General features: G+C 46.8%; 1 protein-coding gene across 1 annotated transcript in view; it reads left to right on the top strand.

Annotated features, from left to right (window-relative positions):
• ABCC4 (ATP binding cassette subfamily C member 4 (PEL blood group)) overlaps window positions 1–20,042 on the top strand; it is a 1,668,368-nt gene extending 1,648,326 nt beyond the window's left edge. Inside the window, exon 31 of the mRNA XM_086934802.1 lies at window positions 19,545–20,042. Coding sequence (XP_086790928.1) covers window positions 19,545–19,652 — 108 coding nt within the window. The 3' untranslated portion in view covers window positions 19,653–20,042. The remainder of the gene's footprint in view (window positions 1–19,544) is intronic.
• Window positions 20,043–22,182: the final 2,140 nt, after the last annotated feature.

The raw sequence follows: 22,182 nt of genomic DNA, 5'->3' as shown, positions 1-22,182 counted from the left end.
GAAAAGTCAGCTATCCAGATAGAGATCTTCCCATTTATGACATTCGAAATGTGTGCTCGGACTTTGAGTTATATGCAGACTTCTAGCCGCAGATTCCTTACCTTAGAATATTCCCCAGGCATCATACTGGATCTGGAAATGTTTGATCCAGTCCTCTGCACGCTGGTCGGTGGAGTTGTTTGGCTCGGCGGCATTGCAAGTGACAGGAGTGGTGCCTATATTGGTGCAAACCCAGCTCACTGACAGCAGTTCTTTTCTTTCCATGCCAGTCAGCGCAAATCTGGAAAGAGCTACCTTTCTAGACAAATTGGGGCTTCAGACCCGGTGTCACCTTTCCATGTTGGACAGTCCTTAACACTCTGCCACATCTCTCTAATGAGGAGGAGAGGCTTCATGAGTTTGACCCCAAGAGCACCATCAGATTTTACATCAATCTAACCAAGACCACCGAGTGGACGACCAGCTCTTTGTGAAATTCTCCTAAAAGTGATCCAGAAAAGGATTTTATCTCAACAGATTGTACTCTGCATAAAAATGTGCTACTCCAGGTGGCTAAGGCCACCACTAGGTCCATAGCCAGGGGCGTTCCGGTGTTGGAGATCTGCCCCGCGCCTACATGGGCATAATTTGACACTTTCACCAAGCATTACAGTCTTAAGTCAGAAGTTCACTGAGAGGCCCATTCGCCCGTTTAGGTCTGTTGGGATTCCTGGTGTGAAGTCCACTTGTCAGACATTCCACCTTTGGGAGGTAATACTTCTATATCTATTCAAAAAGTGAGGAATATTCAGTTTGAAGTTTACATCAGAAGAACATATTTACTAACCTTTGGTAACACTCTTTTTCGGGGATACTCTAGCTAACCATAGACTCCTCACTGCCCACCTTCCTTCTTGTTCTGTGGACTGGACTTCTAAGTTCAATAAGTTAGATTGTGCACATTGTTTTTCTGTTGCTCTATACAGGCATTCTGCATGTAAGGGTATGGAATGCTTTATTGTATACTGACATGAGCTCCCAGCTGAACTGGAAGCAGGACAGTGAAGAGGATCCTGCCGACAGGATAAGCATTGGCCATCGTAAAAATTCTGTGATCTAGTGAACTGATACAGTGACCTAAGTACATAAGCATATGAACTCACTTGCAAAATGTATTTATTCTCAGAGAGGATGAGATCATAACAGTTTCGCACCTGACTTCTAATTTCGTGGACAAATGGATTTCTTAATCTTATCAAAGATGCTACGAAATCCATCATACTAAGAAAGCCATCAGAGAGAGTCTTAAGGTGGTAGATTCAGCCGCATCAGGGAAGCCAGTAGTCTCTAGAAGGATAAAAGCGCAGGGCTAGAGGTGTTGTTGCTTTTGGAGATCTGGAGAGCCTGACCTTTCAAATGGCTGCCCGAAGTATTTCGAAATCTGGCAGCCATGTTGGGTGCTGTCAGGCTGCCCTGATCTGCAAAGGAAGAAACTAAGGTAGTAATCTTAAGGGTAGGCTCAAATTTGAGTTCAGACAAAAAATAGACACCTCAGTGAAAAAAATACATTAGGATTGCTTTATTTATATAAGGCATAAATGAGATATAGAACAACATTTGGGGTGATTGAGTGTGCCTTTCAGATCAAAAATAGACCTTCATGCATTGCAATGCAGGCACTTTATAGGAGTCGGTATGTTACTCCAAACTTCTAATACAATGATGGTGAGAAAGACATACTCCATCTGGATTGATCTAAAATGTGATTACAAATAAGTTAGCGACTGGAAAGAGACTAAACCAAGCAAGCCGATGGCTAAAAGGGCTGACCAAGTCCAGTGTAGATACACTACGTCAAGCAGACAGATGCAGCACAAGCCAGGGCTAAAAGCTGCCAACAGACTGTCAATACAAGCACTTCTTTTGCTGTATTATGCACCTGTGGATTACATTTGACGCATTAGTTGAAAAAAAAATGGAGCACTGAAAGTCATGAGCAAGAAACGCATTTTAACCTTCTGTATAATACCTTCTGTAGTTAAAGATGACGGTTGGAATAATATTCCAAATTTATCGGAAGAACAGCTAGCGTGTTCCACAGGCAGCTTGATGGGGTATGTTTGTGTTTTTGTAGGTTTGTCTTGGAACACACACAGCGAGCCATCTTGGCGCCACGGTTTGTTCACCTGAGATACTGCATTTCCCTGTTTTTTTCCGAAAGGCCAACACCAAAACTTTTCACCTCCGCCTTTGACAATATTCCATTTGAAGTCCTTTTTTTTATTCAACCAGCCTTATTTTTTTTTTTTGATAGCAGCGCTCACAAGTCTTGACATTATTTCATTTTATGTGCATCTGTCAAAGAAAAGAGATATGATACAGTTACTAAAAACTGGTGATTGTGGAACAGAGAAACTTGACATCATTTCATTCCTTTTCTTCTCTGATTCTACATTTGTAAGAAACCCGGTATCTCTTCTAGTTCAGATAGAAATTGGTAGAATTCATGAGCTGAAAGGCTTGGCAGGGAACTGTCCTTTTCTTTGGTGTCATCTTACATTTTAGAGAAGTTGCTTGCTTCTGCTATTGTTCATGCTTTTTTTTAATTCCCCTTTCATCATTGTTGGCCACTATCCTGAGATCACATTTCTATGGGTCCCAGCGCTGGTTCAGCAGCCCAAATTAAACATTGTTATATTTTCCATGCATGTGCCCTGAAGTCTGAAAGCTTGTCAATCACAGTTGGTAAAATACAGGGATTAAAACCCAATATTAACATCCAGCCCCATTGTGTTCAATTTGTGTGTGAAAATGAGAAACCCTTGTGCTGACGCCAGCTTTTCCCCATCCTCTTTGTGGACGTCCCTTTTTAATTTATCTCCATGTCCCTGATCCGATGAAGGGGTTTGCTTATCAGCATAATGTGCTTATCAGCATAGTGTCGCAATCACTAGTATCGGTCTGAGTTATCAGAACCTGGTTCAGTCAGAGGGGTCATGTCATCCTGCTCATTCATAGACACAATCAGCGATTGTAGCAACTGAGGTAATGTTCGTGTAGGTAGGTACTCAGAAACTAGAGGTTTACCCTCAAAGGTTTAGGGTTAGCAATGTATCTCACTACATGCATAATTTAAACCTATGCTTATTTGATGGTGTTTTATTGATACACATATCGATAATTGAATTGCTTACATAGAGTATACATGCAGTTGTATACACTTGATAATGTAGGTAAGTCAAAGAAACATAGTGCACTTTGGCCACGAGTCCGGCCATGAGACATGAGCAGTAAACTTGCGCACGGGCACGGCCAAGGAAAAGTCCGAAAAGTAATACTTGAAGTTTCAAAATAATACCTAAATGGGGTAGGCTTACCTCTTTTGAAAAGTAACAAATGTGCATTATATTTATTACAGTTGCACAGGTAAACTCCAGAACGCCACGTTTAATCAGGTGTCTGATTAGGGAACATAGGGGTCAGGACGGCTGGAATTATGCAATAGTGGAGGACTAAATTATGTGGTGGGGTTGATTAAATTATGCAGCAAGAAAGTGTAAATTATGTGGTGCAATGCGGAAAATTTTGTGGCAGTTTTACATCATTTTTTGTTATTTTTACACATGTTAACTTAGTCTGGGCAAAGATTTCACCTCATTAGTATCAGTGTAATATCTAAATACATAAATCTGAAAGAAACAGGTTAGTGTTAGATTCCTTACCTTAGAATATCCCCAGGCGTCAGACTGGATGCGGAAAGTTTTGCGTAGCAGTACCCTTGCGCGTCGGTAGGCGTCGTCCGCGGCTCTGCATCCGTCATCCGCGTCGTTGGCACCGTGATGACGTCGTCGGAGTACTTAGACGCCACCCTGGCGCGCTGATGTCAGTTCTTCTTTTTCCGCGCTGGCAAGCGCAGATCTGGAAAAAGCAGTACTTTAGTCACTTTTTGACTAAACTTTTTTCGATCCTTTTTGATCTCGCTTCGAGTCTTTACGACTCTCTGTGCGGGTAGGGATGTGCGGGTTCAAGCCCTGTACCGATTGCCACCGACTAATGTTGGTTACCGATCCCCACCGCCGGTGCCTCTATTGCCTTGGAGCAGACCACAACGACAAGTCGTGCCCCGACTGCCGGGCTCTGATGTCGAACGAGGGCTAGGCGGGAGCAGTCCCGTAAGCGCTCCGAGATCTGGCAGTCGGCCCGCGCCGCTCAAGGTCCCGGTCCAGGAGGGGGTCGAGGGACCAGTCGCTACATACTCGCCAGAGGAGATCGATGCCTTCCTCATGGCCATGAGGTCGCTCTCTCCTCCGTCGGGTTCCGCGGCACCTTCGGGCCCCACGGGCCTGGCTGGGAGCCCAAGCGGGCCAGGTGCTTCGGCCCCGGCACCGTCGGGTGCTTCGGCCCCGGCGCCGTCAGCGACTTCGGTCCCGGCGCCGCAGGGCCCCGCTGGATCCGGTTCCTGATCCGGGTCACCGCTGGTCGACCTTACGACCCCACCGGCGTTGACCCCTAGGGTGTCGCCCCCGGCGCAGTCCCCGGACGGCGCCGTCCCTGGTTCTTCCCTCGGTCCGGATCCGGCATCGGACCGGGGTCACTCGACGCCGCATTCAACGCCGGCAGAAGAGCAATTCTTCTATGATACAGCTCCTTCCTTTGCACCTGATTTTCAGGAGATGGAGGGCGAGGGTGACTGGGAGGGGTCTGAGGACCCTCTGACACGGGAGTGTCCGTCATTTCAGAACTGGACAGACAAACTAGGGGAAGCCAGTGGTCTCGACATTTCACATGACACTGGCTTTGTCTCCCCTACTACCGTGGCTATGGAGGAGGGGGCTGCTTATAGTGTGGTGCTGATGAGGGAGGCCAAGGCCTTGGCTCATGAGCTCCCTGTTGTGACTGTGATGTCTAACATCCTCATTGAGGTCCATAAACCTCAGGCAGGCTCTCCGGAGCCTCTACTGCCATTTAATGAGGCTCTCACGGATGTCCTGTTGGGCACCTGGTCCAGGCCGCTACAGTTTCCCCTGTAGGTAGGATCGTCGCCAGGCGCCAACGCCCGGCACCGGGCGACCCTAGTTTTCTGTCCACCCACCGCATCCCCGAGAGCCTGGTCATCCAGGCCTCTAATTCCCAGTTCGCATTCCCGACTGCACCTCCAGATCGGGAATCCAAAAGGTATGAACAGTTTGGGGTTGCGGTCAGTCAACACTGCTTGCCTTGTGGGCCGTTACATGGTTACGGTTGTGGCCGTGCTGCCGTAGTGCCCGGAGGATGCCCGGGCAAAGCTCCCTCAAGCCCTTGCGGAGGGACGAGACGCAGCGCGGTATTCCATTCGATGTGGGCTGGATACCACGGACTTGCTGGGCAGGGCGATGGCAACGACGGTGGTGGTTCGCCGCCACGCCTGGCTGAGGTCCGCCAACTTCGCGGCTGATGTCCAGAACACCCTCATGGAGATGCCGTTCAATGGCAGCCACCTCTTTGGTGGCAAGGCAGATCATGCACTTGAACGCTTCAAGGACTCCAGGGCTTCAGCCAAGTCCTTGCGCCTGTCGGGCCAGCGTCAGCCATCTTCTGCCTTTCGCTCCTTTTGTGGCCAAGGAAGGGGTGCCCCTTCACGTCCTGCCAGCCACGGGCCGCAGTCTAACATCCAGCGCGGCGGCGGACGTGGTAACCGCTGTGGCGTTGCCAGGGGACAACGGCGAGGCAAGGCCACATCCACCCCCGCAGCATCTGCCTCAAAGCCCTCCTAGTCCGAGCTTTCAGGCCCATTTGACCTCAATGGGGGACAGGGTCCGCCATCACCTCCTCCACTGGTGCGACATCACTTCGGACAGGTGGGTGCTGCAAATCGTCCGAAGGGGCTACTCCCTCCCCTTCGAGGCGACCCCTCCAGCCATGGAAAAATAGAAAAAAAAGGAGCACTTAAATGTTTTTAAGTGTATTCTGAGTTTGCCTGTTTATACAAGGGTGCTACACTACGAAAGTGTGATGGCTAGCACAGGAATTACAAAAGGTGAATAAGAAGGAAACAACCTCCTTGTAGTGTGCACTATTCCTATGGGAAAAGAATCCCTTTTCCAAAATGTTATTGTTGATTAAACCAATAATTTACAACACTAGACAATGTAAGATTTCACTTTGTGTTATTTAAATTTCACCCCTCCAGCCATGCCACCACAGAACCACCGCGTGTCGGGGACCACTTGCAACTTCTGCAAGAGGAAGTATCAGCCCTCTTGGCCAAGGGGGCCATCAAGCGCTTCCTGGGCCAGAAGTAGGGTATGGTTGCTATTCCCACTACTTTCTGGTTCCCAAGAAGGGCAAAGGGGGCCTACGTCCTAACTTGGACCGAATGTCAACGGCTTCCTCCGGAAGGAGAAGTTCAAGATGCTGAATTTGGCTCAGGTCTTAACTGCCCTGGACCCCGGAGACTGGATGGTAGCGTTGGACTTGCAGGACGCTTATTTTCACATCCCCGTCCTGCCGACTCAACGGCGTTACCTGCAGGTCACTGTAGGCCACGAGCACTTTCAGTTCACCGTGCTCCCCTTTGGCCTTACCAGCGCCCCACGGGTGTTCACGAAAGTGATGGCAGTGGTCGCAGCTCATCTGCGGAGATTAGGGGTGTCAGTCTTCCCCTATCTTGACGACTGGTTGTTGAAGGCGGGCTCACCACAGACAGTCGTCAGCCACCTCCAGACTACGGCCGACCTCCTGCACTTGCTGGGGTTTTACATCAATGTGCCAAAGTCACACCTCTGTCCCTCTCAAAAGATTCTCTTCATCTGAGCGGTTCTGGATTCGGAGCAGTTTCGGGTTTATTCTCCCGAACAGCGGGTTTGGGATACTCAGGCTCTGATTACGATCTTTCAGCCTTTATCCCGGGTTCTCTGTCAGGTTGACGCTGCGGCTTCTGGGGCTGATGGCCTCCTTCATCCTTCTGGTGCATCACGCCAGGGGGCGGATGCGGGCTCTGCAGTGGAACCTGAAGTTTCAGTGGGCCCAGCATCAGGGAACCTGTCCGACCATGTCCTGATCTCGGCGGACACTGCGAGACAGTTGCAGTGGTGGCTCACGGACCGCGATTGGGTCAGCGCCAGATCCCTCTCCCTACACCAACCGGAGCATGTAGTTGTGACGGATGCGTCCCTCCTCGGCTGGAGGGGCCACATGGGAGAGGCGGAGTTCAGAGGCCTCCGGCGGAGTCCCGATTCCACATCAATCTTCTGGAGCTGCGGGTGATCCGGCTTGCACTGTAGGCATTCCTTCCCTCTGTCCGGGGAAGTGTGGTGCAGGTGTTCACGGACAACAACACCACCATGTGGTACTGCAACAAACAGGGCGGGGTGGGGTCGTGGACCCTTTGCCAGGAGGCTCTGCGCCTCTGGCAATGGCTGGAACACCAGGGCGTCACCCTGGTGGTTCAACATCTGGCAGGTTCTCTGAACGCCAGGGCGGACAAACTCAGTCGTCGGTGCATGATGGATCACGAATGGCGTCTGTACTCGGATGTGGCGCAAGGTCTCTTTCGGCAGTGAGGAGAGCCTTGGTTAGATCTATTCGCCACAGAAGAGAACGGCCAATGTCATCAGTTCTGCGTGTTGGAATTTCCAAGGCGGCACTGGCTCAGCGACGGTTTTCGTTGCGAGTGGAGTTGCAGTCTATTGTACGCCTTTCCGCCTATACCACTTCTGCCCAGAGTGCTGAAGAAGATCAGGCGCGACTGGGCCCAAGTCATCCTTGTGGCCCCGGACTGGGCACGAAGATACTGGTATCCCGAGCTACTCAGCATGTCAGTCGATCCCCCGATTCGTCTGCCTCTTCAGGAGGACCTTCTGTCGCAGCAGCTGGGGACGGTCCTCCACCCGAACCTGTCCAGTCTCCACCTCCATACGTGGAGATTGAGCAGCGGCAGATGAGGCCATTTGACTTGCCTCCTGAAGTCTGTGACGTCATTCTGGCAGCCAGGCGTCCCTCCACAAAAGCGGTATACGCCTGCAGGTGGCAGATTTGTGACATGGTGCACAGCAAAGGCTGTTGATCCTCTTTCAGAAGTTCTCCTCTTTCTTCTTTCTCTTGCCCAGCAGGGCTCTGCTCTGGACACTATCAAAGGCTACCTCTCTGCATTTCAGCTTTCTTAAGGCTTCCTGATCAGCCTTCTCTTTTCAAGTCCCCTGTTGTAAATAGATTCTTGAAGGGCATCACTCACATGTTTCCTCCTGTTCCTTTCGTGATGCCTCAGTGGGACTTGAACCTTGTTCTAACTTATTTGATGTGCGCTCCCTTAGAGCCACTTCACAATTGTCCTCTCCGTCTTCTTACTCTTAAGACTGTATTCCTGGTTGCCATCACCTCTGCCAGGAGGGTGAGCGAGCTCCAGGCCCTTTCTTCTAAGCCTTCTTTCCTTTCTGTCCATCCGGACAAAGTTGTCTTAAAAACACGTCCCTCTTTCCTGACCAAGGTTGTTAAAGCCTTCCACATCGGGCAGTCCATCACCTTGCCCACCTTCTTTCCGCCTCCGCATCCCTCAAAAGAGGAAGAGAGGCTTCACCGTCTGGACCCAAAACGTGCGCGCTCATTTAATTTGGACCACACACGCCAATTCCGGGTGGACGACCAGCTCTTTGTTGGTAACGTGTGCGCTAAGAAGGGACGGGCAGTGCACAAACACACCATTTCTCGATGGGTCGTTTTGTGCCAATTAGCTTTTGCAAAGGCTCTATCCCTGCACGGTAACACAAATGGTAGGGTTTTTTTTTTTAGTGACTTGGATTCATTTTACCCACAAACAATTATTTTGTTAAAATCTGCAAATTATGCAGCAGATAACGGATTATGTGGCAAGAGAGACAAGTAAATAATTATCAAAAAACACTTGGGCAAAAAAGGTAAATAGTGTGCTTCTGTTTTGTGAATTACCAACAGCCTTGTAGGGTTTAGTCCTCTGTTGGAGTAGACCAACAGTTGTGTTGCTTGTTGTTGGCCACTTTGTTGTCACTCCAGCTTACATTTGTACATTCTTATGTAATAAATGTATATCTAATATAGGTATCTATAGTTTGCATTAAAAACACGAGGCGTACGCTTGCATTCATAAGTCGCACTTCCACCGTTTTTTTGCCATATTATTGTGCTCTGTTCTACACCTAAGTACAGATGGAGAAGATAGCTATGCTCCCTTTTTCAACTAAATTGTGATGAACACAGAGCATGGACTAATCACCAATCTGGTCTCGATTGTAAGTGAGAAAGAAATAGGTGCAGATATTCTGGATGGCTGGAATTTTTGTTGGAGTCTGTATTTCTTCACATATTTCCCTCTTTTTCAAGTTAAGCCTCACAGAATGGGTAGTAAGTGTGTTGACCCATATTCCCAATGTCATGGGTCTCAACGCTCACGTTCACTACCTACTCTGAGCCCTCATCATATAGCTGTGATAAAACTGCCCCATTCCATGTTGTGAGGCATCTGTTTGAACAATGAATTCCCTGGAAAAGTCAGGGGCCTTGAGCACAGGGACCCCGGCCCCATATACCTGCTTGGACACTCTGGTGTTGAGCCAGATGTTGGCCTCCTCAGCAAGCTTCCTGTGGTCAGTCATAGAGTTATTTAACTTAGTTAATGCACACCATGTAGCAGCAGTGGGCAAGCCAAGCAAAGCTTGAGCCTGGCTCAGTCTCAATGTCCAGCTCTGGCTTGGTCCTTGTCTCATGGAGGCTGCCGAGTCAACTTCTACGCTCCCAAACGCCACCTCCGATCAGCCAACCACGCCCTCGCCGCCGTCCCCCGCATCCGAAGAGCGACTACAGGAGGAAGGTCCTTCTCCTACCTGGCCGCCAAGACCTGGAACTCCCTCCCTCCCGACCTGCGCCTGACCCAAGACCACCTCTCCTTCAGGAAGAAGCTGAAGACCTGGCTGTTCGAGCAGTAGCGGCACCCCCCCCTCCCCCCCCCCCCCCCAGCGCCTTGAGACCCTACGGGTATGTAGCGCGCTTTACAAATGTCACTGATTGATTGATTGATTGCTGAGCCAAAAGAGAGATGATCCAATAAACCCAGGCACTGCTCTTTTTCCTCCCCAATAGAGTTTTAAGTCAAAAGCCCACTAAATGCAAGACACTAGATTGCATGATGTCTGTTTGTATCTGAGCTGCAATTTTCACATTTCTCAATGGAGACCTGTAATGGAGAGCAATCTCTGTGCAATGTAAGACTCGTATTTGATTATTTAATCAATGTTTTTGTTGTAGTTAGGTGCTAATCCTTACCCTCTTTTCTATTTTTAAACGCAGGGGAAATAGTAACATTGATATAAAATTGACATGCCTTCACTTACTCTTAACTTTGGGCTGTTTTTAAGAATGGCATTTTGATGTGTTATACATGTATCGTGCCAGATTAAATTAAATCATAATACTTGTATTTATTAATCAATGTGTACTAATTCAGGTAATGAAATAAATAAATAAAAAAGCATTCTATTTGTTGGTAAAGAAAGGGAGATGGAGATGTTAATCCAATGGCTGAATGACAGTGTTTACCAGGAAAACTAGTTGCAAACCTGCCTTTCCCTCGTGACTAAGCTGTGTAATGCTAGGCAAGTCATTTCGGAGCTGTGCAACAAACTGGCCATTTATTTCATCAATAAAGTCACCTTAATCTAAAAAAACATTGCTCAAAACCCCACACTGAACTTTTTTCTGTAGACACAAGCTTTTTTTTATGGAGCCGCATTCATACTTTTGTCCTGATGAACATTTCACTTCCAATGGCCAGACACTTTCTGCATTTTGCACTATATCTGTACAAAGACATTGAGCTTTTCACGACAAAATGCAAAATGCATATTAGGCTCACTGACATTTAGATTGCATGAAACTAACCATAGACCAATCACTCTTCCATTTTAGAGTGCCACCTTGCTTCCCAACTCTCATCATATCTAGGGGACAACTCTATCCTAGAAGATGCCCAAACTGGCTTCTGTCCCAACAGAAGCACCAAAATAGCCCTGACAGCTTTGATAGACGAGCTCTCTAAAGCTGTTGACCAGAGTTACAACAGTTTGTTGATACTTCTAGATGTGACAACGGCTTTAAATACAAATGATCACAGCATTTTGATAAATGGGCTTCTCCTTTGTCCCATTGTGAAAAGCACCGCTGTGCACCAGTAGGTGGCATCATTCAGCTCTGTGTGGCGTCGTCTGTGCCGGAAGTGGAGTGCATGGTGCCCTTAGAGGCGCCACTCCAGCAGACTGACACCAGTTATTTTTTTCCGCTTCAGTAAGCGCAATTTTTCACTGACTTTTTTTACTTTTGCCAGTCTTTTTTTAAAATTTCAAAATAATCTTTATTCACTTTCAATATACAACAACAAAGGCAAAGAAAAACACACAGAAGACAGAGTAAGACTAAAATAAAGAGAAGGGAACTAATAAGGTGTTATTCTTACAATGATATACCTAGGTGGACCGTCGATATTCCGTTGTAATAGTTTGTGGGTTGGTATATAGATTTAAAGGGAAGAAGGAAAAAAAGCAATAATACAGCAATTATGAAAGTATATTTCACACAGCATTTGCATATTTAAATTGAAAAAAAACGGAAAATAAAAAGAGGACTGCCGTATGAAGAGAGACCAGTGGAAATTGGAAGGCAGTGAGGTTAATTATCTTGCTTGAGGGATGCAAGTAAAATACAGTCATATTGGTTTTGTAGCATACATCATTGGCCACTGGTTCATGGAGATTTAGTGGAACCATGTTGTCAGCACCCCTGATGTGTGATATCCAGTTTAACCATGCCGTAAACAAGGCTTTGTAGGTGGATTTCCAGTTATAGGTAATCGTTTTAACTGCGGATGTCAATAGGAGCTCAATAGAAGGGCATTTAATATTGGTGTCAGGGAAGCCCTTGATAAGAAATTATAATTTCTTTTTGGGGCTAATATTAAGAAGCTTGGAGGTAAAGGAAAAGACATTGCCGCCCAGAGTTTTCTCCTGGTCCAGCAGTCCTGCGGCAGCTGGCCAATGGCAGTGCCTTTTAAAGACTTGTATGTGAGCCTTCACAAGGCAGCGTCACAGACCCACCACAGCGCGAAATGAAAGATTAGGTGTGCAAGGTCCCATTTGTTTTCCTTACAGTTACAGCAGATGGGGCTTTCTAGGATTTTCAGAGTGTATAGGCGGGAAGATGTCTGAGAAGGCTTTGTGAAATAGATAATATTTAGCTTGCAAAAGTGCCAGTGATATTTTGTGAGGTTACTGATTTCCAGATAGCGCTCCATTCTGGTTCAGACGTGAGGATAGAAGAATGGGTGTCCCAGTTTGTCATTACTTTCCTGTTTGCCCATGATGTTTTGGGTTGCAATAATTGGTCAAATTTTGAAACGTGTTGGCCACCTTGTGAAGATTATATATTAAAGATGGGAGAGTTGCAGTGATAGTTGGATTTGGTAATCACTGTCTTAATTTTGAGAAAATCAAAGAATTTTCTGTCTTTGAAATGATATTGTGATTGTAGATTCAAAAAGGTTACCAGGAAGGTACTGGAGACTCGTTGTTTGGGTAGTATATACCTTTGTTGATCCATGTGTTCAAGTGTAGGGTTTGGCCTTTGTATGTGATGTTCAAGTTGAGCCAAAGAGAGGCTAGATTGGAAAGCCTAATACAGGAAGGTAAAGTCTTATCAATGGATAGTAGTTCAATTCTAGTATTTTTTAATATAGATTTGGACCTGGTGAGATGATTACAGGTGGAGGTCAGTAGTGTTGTAGAATTTAGATTGACCAAGATGACTTTTCCAACTTCCAGCCAGGCGGATATGTATTCATCAGGTATGGAGAGCCAATGTGTGCAGTGTTTAGCAAGAAAGGAGGTCTGATAGCTTTTAAAGTTGGCTATTCTTCCTCTTTTACCTTGCCAAATAAAATTTGTGATACATTTATCTAAATTACGGTGCAAATCCAATGAAAGTAATAGTAAATAGTGAGAGTAAAGTTCGATAGAGTTTCTTGGACCTTTCTCGAAGTTTCACTTAGAACCTTCAACTTAGGTGATGAATTTATAAAAATGAGCATGGCACTATACAGTTATCCAAATGCCAGTATCTCTACTAATCGTTCCCTGTCCCAACCATTCAAACTAGAAAAAGGTACTAGGCAAGGCTGTCCCCTTTCCCCATCCCTCTTTCTGTTTGATCTCGAACCTCTCCGCCTAAATATTAAAAGCAACCCTAATGTAACAGGAATCCGCTTCCATGGGAAGGTAGTAAAGTTATCTGCTTAACCCCTTCCATGCTCATGACGAGCTCAGCTCGTCATGCAGTACACTGGTCGTGTGCTCATGACGAGCTGAGCTCGTCATGAACAATGGGATTCTGCATTCTTCAGCACAGGAGGGGAAAATGCACCGCATGCATGTGGTTAAGAAGATGACATTTTAATTGTCATGGACAAGCCCAGCTCATCTATACATGCCCTCATGGAAACAATAGAGCAGTACTCAAAAGTCTCCGGGTATAAATTAAGCAAAGACAAATCAGAAGTCAAATTCTTCAATTCCTTTGGTACAAAGGATGTATTACGAAATTCAGGTTTGACCTGTCAACCCCAATACATAAGATATTTAGGCATCAAATTCAGACTTGACCTAATTGACACTATAAAACACAATGAAAAGCTCACCCTTAAGAAAACAGCAGAATTATTAGAAAGCTGGACATCCAAATTCATCCGCTGGTGGGGCTGCATTGAAACTATAAAAGTGATGACTACCCCAATAATTAATTACTTGATCAGCATGTTGCTGAAATATTTTTTGAGAGATGAAATGAAATGAAATGAAATGAAAACAATATTTGATAAAGCGCACTGCTGCCAAGCGGCTTCCTGGCTTCTCCTGGTATGGCAGGAATGTCCACTACGAAGCCCAGCGGCACCTATCATCAACAGATGTTAGTGACGGACCTGCATCTGGTTAGACTTTAGTGCTTGGAGTGCTACCACGATGCGAAGACCTGTGCAGATTACTGCTCCATGCACCCCAAGGGCATGAGGTAGTTGTCGCTCAAGCTTCTTGCCACTTGATGTGTGATGCCATGATGGTATTGATCGCAGATGAGAGACAGGTCCGAGATCTGTTACGGAGCTAAAGATCCTCATCACCAGTCGTCCAGGTGTTTTGGTAAGCTCTGCAAGAACAAGATGAACGAGAAGTCAAAGAGGTCTTCTACTTCACCCCATCCGCCATGTTCTTCAAACAAGATAGGGGAGCATTGTCATTCAAGGCCAGGTTCTGCTTTTCTGGGGCTGGCTCCGCGCCCTCCTAAGTTTCTGGGTGCTGGTTGGACCCTTCCCCAACTTTGAGAGTTTTATGGGGCTATGCACCTCATATTTGGGTGACTCATCTTTGCCGGTGTCCCTTTGTGCCCGGCCGGTTTCGGAGGTGCCCCTATTGGTTCCCCGCCAGTAGGTCCTCCTCTGGAGCAAGTCGGGCCTCTTTGATCCACAGATAGTTCCTGACTAGTCTTGGTCGTACCACCTTAACCTTCCCAAGCACCGGTCCTGATACTAATGCTCCCAACACCACCAGCGTCATCCTTATTTTGATCCCCGACTCTGACATGGAGCCAGAGCGCTGTCATCCAACATCGACTCCTGTGCTGACTAGAGCCATGCCCTCCAAACCGGACCTGAGCCCTATTCCTTTGGGCTAGGACTTTGGGAGGATTGGGAGGGTTCGCTGGACCCTGAAGGATACCGGCCCCTATATCCCAACATGGACTGGTGTGAGGACTTGGCGGAGGCCAGTGGACTGGTCACTTCCCCAGATACTGGTATGTTTTCTACCCCTTTTGTAGCTACGGAGGAGGTAGCATTATTCGCTATGGTGGTGAGAAGGGTGGCTGAGGTCCTGGACCTTTGCCTCCCCTCAGGTGCTTCAGCCAGGAGTGTCCCCCTCAGAACCTCTTCTCCCATTTAATGAAGTCCTCACAGACATCCTGCTTGGGACTTGGTCCAAGCCCAGCACAGGGACTCCTGTGAACATGACAATTGGCCACCCCCATCTCCCTGCCCCAGGGGACCCAAACTTGCTGAAGCAACAACCTACCGTGGTCGTCCAAGCCTCTACTACCAGTGTACAAATCCTGGTGCATTCCTTACCACCCTACTGGATAGGGAATCCAAGAGGGTGGACACTGTAGTTAAGAAAAGGTTTTCTTCAGCCAGCCTTGCGCTGCGGTCCATGAAGACCATGTGCATGCTGTTACAACCATTTTCTATGCAATTCGGTTGCGCAGGTGCTGCCCATGGTTCTGGAGAAGGCCCGGGCCATAATTTTCCAAGCCGTTGCTGATGGGAGAGACGCATCTAAGTTCACAATCAGATGTGGACTGGATACCACCAACTCGCTAGGTGGAGCGGTTCCTGGACGTGGTCTTACGAGCCACTCCTGGCTTAGAACAACTGGCTTTTCAGGGATGTCCAAGCATTGGTAATGGACATGCCCTTTGATAGCTCCCGTCTCTTCCAGGACCAGGCGGACTCAGCGCTGAAGTGCATCAAGGGCAGCAGTGCTGCAGCCAGGTACTTGGGCCTTTCCATGGCCCCTTATAAACCCTAATCTGCATTTCACTCCTTTTGTGACCACAGAAGGAGCCACAGTAGTATGCAAGCTTCCCAGCCTCTGAGTGACTGAGGACACCGTACCCACAGGCCCTTAGGGTCAGGAATGCCAGAGCAAGGGCAAGTCCACCACCCCATTGGAGGCAGCTGCAGCCTCAAAGCCTCTTTATTTTACCCTCTTACCATTATGGAGACCCCGGCGAGAGGGAGGATACACCATCACCTGCTCCACTGAAGGACTATAACATCAGATCGATAGGTTCTCCAAACTTTCTGAAGGGGCTACTCCCTCTCCTTCATTACTATCTCTCCACCCATGCCCCCTTCTTGCGACAAGCTGATGGAGGGCCATCTTATCTTGGTCTGCCTGGAAATTATGTCTGTCTTGTCCATGAGAGCTTTAGAGAGGGGCTAGTGCCAAAAATTGGGAGTGTTTGCTATTCCCGCTATTTTCTGGTGCCCAAGGAGGACGGAAGTGTTCGTCCTATCTTAGATTAGTGCCATCTCAATTTCTTCCTCAAGAAGGAGAAGTTCAAAATGCTTGCGCTCCCTCAGGTCTTCTCTGCTGGACCTGGGAGCATGGATGCTAGCATTGAACTTGCTGGACAAATATTTTCACACTCTTGTCCTGCCTGCCCACAGGCATTTTCTGAGGTTCATGGTGGGCCACAAGCACTTTCAGTTTTCCGGTCTCTCTTTTGGCTTTACCAGCACCCCCTCAGGTGTTCACCAAGATGATGGTGCTGGTTGCTGCTCATCTAAGGAGCGCAGAGGTGCCAGCCTTGCCCTATCTCGATGACTGGCTGTTAAAGGCGGGTTCCCCGCAAGCGGTTGTCTCCCACCTCCAGACTATGGCAGACTTCCTGTATTCACTGGGGTTCACTATCTGCGTGCCAATGTCACACCGGACTCCCTTTTCAGACACTCCTTTTCATCAAAGCTGTTCTGGACACGGTGCAGTTTCTGGCTTATCCTACTGAACAGTGAGTCCAGGGTATTCGAGCTATGATACCATGTTTCAGCTTCTATCCTGGATTTCGGTGAGACTGACTTTGAGGCTGCTGGGACTCATGATGACCTCTTGCATCCTGCTTGTGAGACATGCCCGCTGGCATATGCGGGCTCTGCAATGGACCTGATTTTCCAGTAAGTTCTGCATCAGGAGAATTTCTCTGACATTGCTCAGATCTTTTAAGGAATTGCAAAAGATCCTAAGTGGTGGTCAACAATCCGCAATAGGTGTCAGCAACAGACCCCTCTCCCTTCCCTAACCAGATCTCACAGTGTTGACAGATGCATCACTCCTAGGATGGGGCGGCCTTCTGCGAGAGGTAGAGATCAGAGGTCTCTGGTGGAATCCTGACTCCACATCAACCTTCTGGAGCTCCAGGTGATCTGGCCGCCATTAAAAGCCTTTCTGGTCAACACTACCACCATGTGGTACTGCAATAAACAGGGCAGGGTGGAGTCTTGGACCCTTTGTCAGGAGACCCTGCATCACTGGACATGGCTGGAATTTCAGGGCATATCCCTTGGGGTTTAACACCTGGCGGGCTCTCTGAACACTAGGGCAGCCAAACTCAGCCGAAGCTGCCTAGCAATTTACGAATGGCATCTCCATTTCGAGGTGGAGCAAGGTCTCGTTCCAGCAGTGTGGGGAGCCTTGATTAGTCCATAGCCGAGAATAGGCAGTGTCATCAGTCCCGTACCCTGGTGTTTCCAAGGCAGCTTTCGCCCGAAGACACTTTTCATCTTTAGTGGAGCTCAGACCTTCTGAATGCCTTTCCACCCATTCCACTCCTGCCCAGTTCTCAAGAAGATCAGGAACAATTTGGCCCAAGTCATTCTTGTGGCTACGGACGGAGCTCAGAGAGTTTAGTATACTGAGCCGTCGAGCATGGCCATCGGTTTGCCAATCAGAATGGCCATTTGGGAGGATCTACTGTCGCAGCAGTGGCAAGATTCTCCACCTAAACTTGTCAATGGTGCACCTTGTTACGTGGAGATTGAGCGGCAGCAGTTAACAGCTTTCTACCTTCCGCTGGAAGTCTGCAATGTTATCTTGGCAGCCAGGCACCCCTCCATCAAGACGGTATATGCTTGTCATTGGGGCAAGTTTGTGTTATACTATGCAGAGAAATAGGTTGACCCTTTTTCTACTCCCCTCTCGCAGGTCACTCTCTTTATCCTTTCCTTTGCCCTACAGGGCTCTGCTCTGGGCACCTTAAAGGGCTATCATTCTGCAATCTCAGCCTTTCTGAGGGTGCCTTATCAGTAATCCCTCTTTAAATCCTCTGTTGTAAATAGGTTCTCAAAAGGTTTCCAACTTGGCCCCTCATCATTCCTCAGTGAGACCTTAACCTAATCTTAACCTTTCTGACATGCGCTCCCTTTGAGCTATTGCACAATTGTCCTCCCAGGCTCCTTACGATCAAGAAGGCCTTCTTGGAAACAACATCTGCCTGGAGGGTCAATGAGCTTCAGGCTTTGTCATCCAAGCCTCCCTACCTGAACATTTACTCTGGCAAGCTGGTTCTTCATCCACTAGAGCCCTGTGTTTCATGTAGGGCAGTCTATCACATGCCTTATTTTTTACACTCTGCCACATCATTTCACCGCCTGAACACAAAAAGAGCTTTATCATTTTACCTTGACTGCAAAAAAGAGTTCCTGGTGGACCACCTACTTTTCGTGCAGTATGTCAGAGCACAGAAGGAAATGGCTGTGCAGAAATGGCCCAGCTCCTGATGGGTCAAGCTCCACATTAAAATCTGCTATGCACAGCCCAAGAAGCACCCCTCTGAGAGCTTGAATGCTCATTCTATCAGAGCCAAGGCTACAACCACTGCATTAGCATGCAGAGTCCCGGACAGCTGCCAGGCGGCAACACGCCTCTATGCACGTGTTCACAAAGCACTACTGTCTGGACAATCCGGACTGTTGGGATGGGCACTTTGCCTGTTCTGTACTCCAGGACTTTTTGGTGTGAAATTGTTCCGCAGAACCACCTCGGTGGAGGTGTTGCTTTGGTAACTATTCTAAGGTGAGGAATCTGCAGCTAGAAGTCTCTATCAAATAAACAAGTTACTTAATTTCGATAATGACTTATCTGGTAGAGAATCTGGCTAGCTGCAGATTCTGTACCAACCACTCCTCCTCCCCACTCTGCAAACAGATTTTTAGGGACGGGGCTGTTCCTCTTTCAGGTCCCTAGCAGTCCACGCTAATGGCCAGTGATCTTCGTGGCTCTGCGCACCTAGCTGGAAATTCGTGAAAAGAAAACAATGTCATTGTGCAGAGATTGCACCTGTATCGCCACCCCGCATGTCTCTTCTGGCGCAGACGGTGTCACGCAGAGCCAATGCCACCTACCGGTGGGTGGGGTTCTGCTCATGGAAAGTTTCCAGATCGAGTCTGATGCCTGGGGATAATTCTAAGGTAAGGAATCTGCGACTAGATAGAGTATCTACAAGTTTAGGTGTTACTAAAGGTAAGTAATTTGTTCGTCACTTACATATAAAAAAATGTTTGATGATTTGGCACTTGCTTTTGCTATAGGAACTGAGCCAGACCCTTCTCAACTCGGCTCCTCCAATGCATTTACTGGTTGGATCACCTTTACCATATAAGCAGCATATTTTGATTGAAAGTGGGCAGTGACCCCTTCTACTTCTGTGCATGTACACAGGAGACTGGAGTCATGTTACACCCCCACAAGCAGCTAGTGCCTGGGCAAGATACCATTTTTTTGTGGTGTAGGTCCAATTACATTCAGAAAAAAGTTTTATGAGAATTTGGTGAAATAGCCATTGCTTCAAGGTGTTTGAAATAAAGTTGGCGTACTGCCATAGGCATTCTAGCGTGCTCTGATTATGTGATCAAGCTTGCAGATTAATGTTTCTTGGCTAATAACCACTGTACGTTATTCTTCTAGGCACATAACAAGAAAAATGCCGCAGACATTGTTCCAAATGGACAGATTCTCACAGAACATGCAGAATCTACACCGACGCCCTTCATCGTGTTCGAGACAGCGCTGTGAATCCAAATGGACATCAGTAGTTTCTAAAAAAAAAAAAAAAAGATTTTTTTTTTAAATATGCAAACCTAAAAGTGCCTGCACTAATCACATGATTCAGGAACATGCTGCTCCCCCTTACACTACCCACTATTCTGAATTTGCACGCAAAGATTGTACATTAGTCATGTTTTTTTTAAACACGTGCAATATTTGTTCTGTGTTTGTCTCCAGATTTCCTGGTTTGATATACAACATTGCAAGGCTTCAGACTTGACATGTTGGTGTCATTGAAGCCTGGATGGATTTGTGTTTTGTCACTTGCAGATCTGTTAATCAGCTCACACATGTTTTATTTATGGCGACAGTGCACAGGTCAACTGCTCGCATTTACACTGACAATGCAAACCAAAAGCAGTCTCTGCCTCATTTCTGCTCTTGTCATCAAATTGATCATGCTGGGGGGGGCCAGAGCAACAAATCACGCAGGTTGACTGGCTCAGCAGCTTACCAGGTAGCAGACCTGCTAACATGGATCTTCTGCTTTGAATGTCTGCTCTTATTTAAAATCTTGTCGTGAACCAGCAGGGATGAAAAAACTGTAAAAAAAAAAAAAAAGTGCTACTTGGTTGGTCCAATGACTTGCCCTTTCTGTTTTTCTCCTCCAGGTCGTACTCAGAAATGTGCCTTGAAGTTACACTGCTTATCAATCACAATTTGTAACCGAGATCCCCAACTGGGGACAAGAATGATGGACTTTGTTGTGTTGAATGTGTGCACGCATTCTTGGGAAACCATATAAAGTATTATTATAAAAAAATAAAAAGAATGTGTGCACAACCACATTAAGCTGGCAGGGAGAACTTAGTAGGCATATTATCAAGGGGGTTTATCTCCGCTTTTTTGGCTTTAAAAGCCAAGAAAGTGGAGATAAAATGATCTCCCTATTACCTAGCTGTCGCTAACACCAGTTAGCGACAGCTAGTAAGAGATAGCGACCATCTTGGGCCCCACTTTGCATGTCAGCGATATTTATCACTAATGACATGCAAAGTGGGCGTGCCAAGATGTTTGCGACTGGAAACAGTCGCTAACATCGCTATCTCCTATTTCCAACTTTTTAGCTAACACCTGCCCCTGAGCAGTTCTTAGCCATGTTATCCAATGGGAGGTGGATAACATGGCTAAGAGCATTAGCTCGGTAATGCATGAATATCGCGGACTTTTCAGTGATATTCATGCATTTCGGCCGATTTTTATCGCTTAGGAGATAAACCTTGATAATAGCAAGGTTCTTAAGCGATAACAATCAGCGGTGCTCGGCGAAAAAAATATTGCCGCTAAGCCAACATAGCGATAATTATCGCTAGTTGTTGGTAATATGCCCCTAACTGCCTTGGAGAGTGGTTCTCAGTGTATCTCATGTTATCAAGCAGAGGAAATGGTTTGTATTTCCTCATCAGCTTCATTGCTCAGAGGGTTCAGCGCAAGAATTGATCAGGACATCAATCCTCTTCTTTAGGTGAATAGACGAAGAACTCAATGAGCTGTTTGAAAAACTGGCAAGTGTTGTGTGCATGGGGTTGTGGAAGAGGTCGGGTTCTGAACTGCTGTATATCTATGTCACCAGTGCCCTCCCTGAACACATGCCACGATCACAAGCTCTTTAAAACTGAAACTGTCAAACACCCGCATAAGCGGAGGCAGCTCATTTCCGGGGACCTTCATAAACAGGCATTGGTTGCAATAGTTCAATCACCTTCTAACTACCAATTCCTGAAGGGAAGATGCACCTTCATTTAAATATACACTCCTTTAGCCTGCATGTAGCATGCAGATATAGGGCATTCCACAAATGTGGATACTCAGTGATACACAAATAAAAAGTACTGTTGATAAGGTGCACTCCATGACTCTTAAATAATAGGAGTTATTAGCTATCTAGTGTGCCCTGTTTTGCCATCTCTGCAAACAAAGGGGAATTTTTTTTGCAGTGCTGGCTGTTGTGGTAAGATTGTATATAGGTGCCCGAGTCCTGTTTTATCAACAGGACTTATAGCCAGTATTTCAGGTGGATTTCTCCTGACCCCACTAGTTATTTGAATGTACCCTTTTACACCAGAAGGTCTTAAACCTGCTCTACTTCAGATTTAAGGGGGATAAATGACTTTTTTGTTGTAGAACACACACAGATACATTCATGAAAAGTGTATGCGTACCTGCTTTCGTTTAGAAACATTTAAAGAATTATACAGCAATATGCACATCCATTGAACGAAGTATACTTCTAAAGAGTTTGAAAGTGGAGAGAAAACACATCTTCTTTTACAGTGTTACAGTAACAGGATAGCGTTTTACTTCTTAATAACACAATATGTGCCCCGGGGACTAAGGTATCAAGTTCGTCAGAGAGAAATGTGGGAAAATCCTGTTGTCAGGGAGGCTTATAAGTGTCTCAAGCAAAGCATCGTCTAGTGACAAATTACCAATTAAAATGGTTTGCTTTTGAATGCGATTAACTTCTATTTTTGGAGCCTTGGAATAGATTCTAGTG

This window comes from Lissotriton vulgaris, chromosome 8 (assembly GCF_964263255.1).
Source record: "Lissotriton vulgaris chromosome 8, aLisVul1.2, whole genome shotgun sequence".
Lineage (NCBI taxonomy): Eukaryota > Metazoa > Chordata > Amphibia > Caudata > Salamandridae > Lissotriton > Lissotriton vulgaris.
Note: the sequence above shows the minus strand (reverse complement) of the source record. Positions and strands in the feature narration are given on the sequence as shown.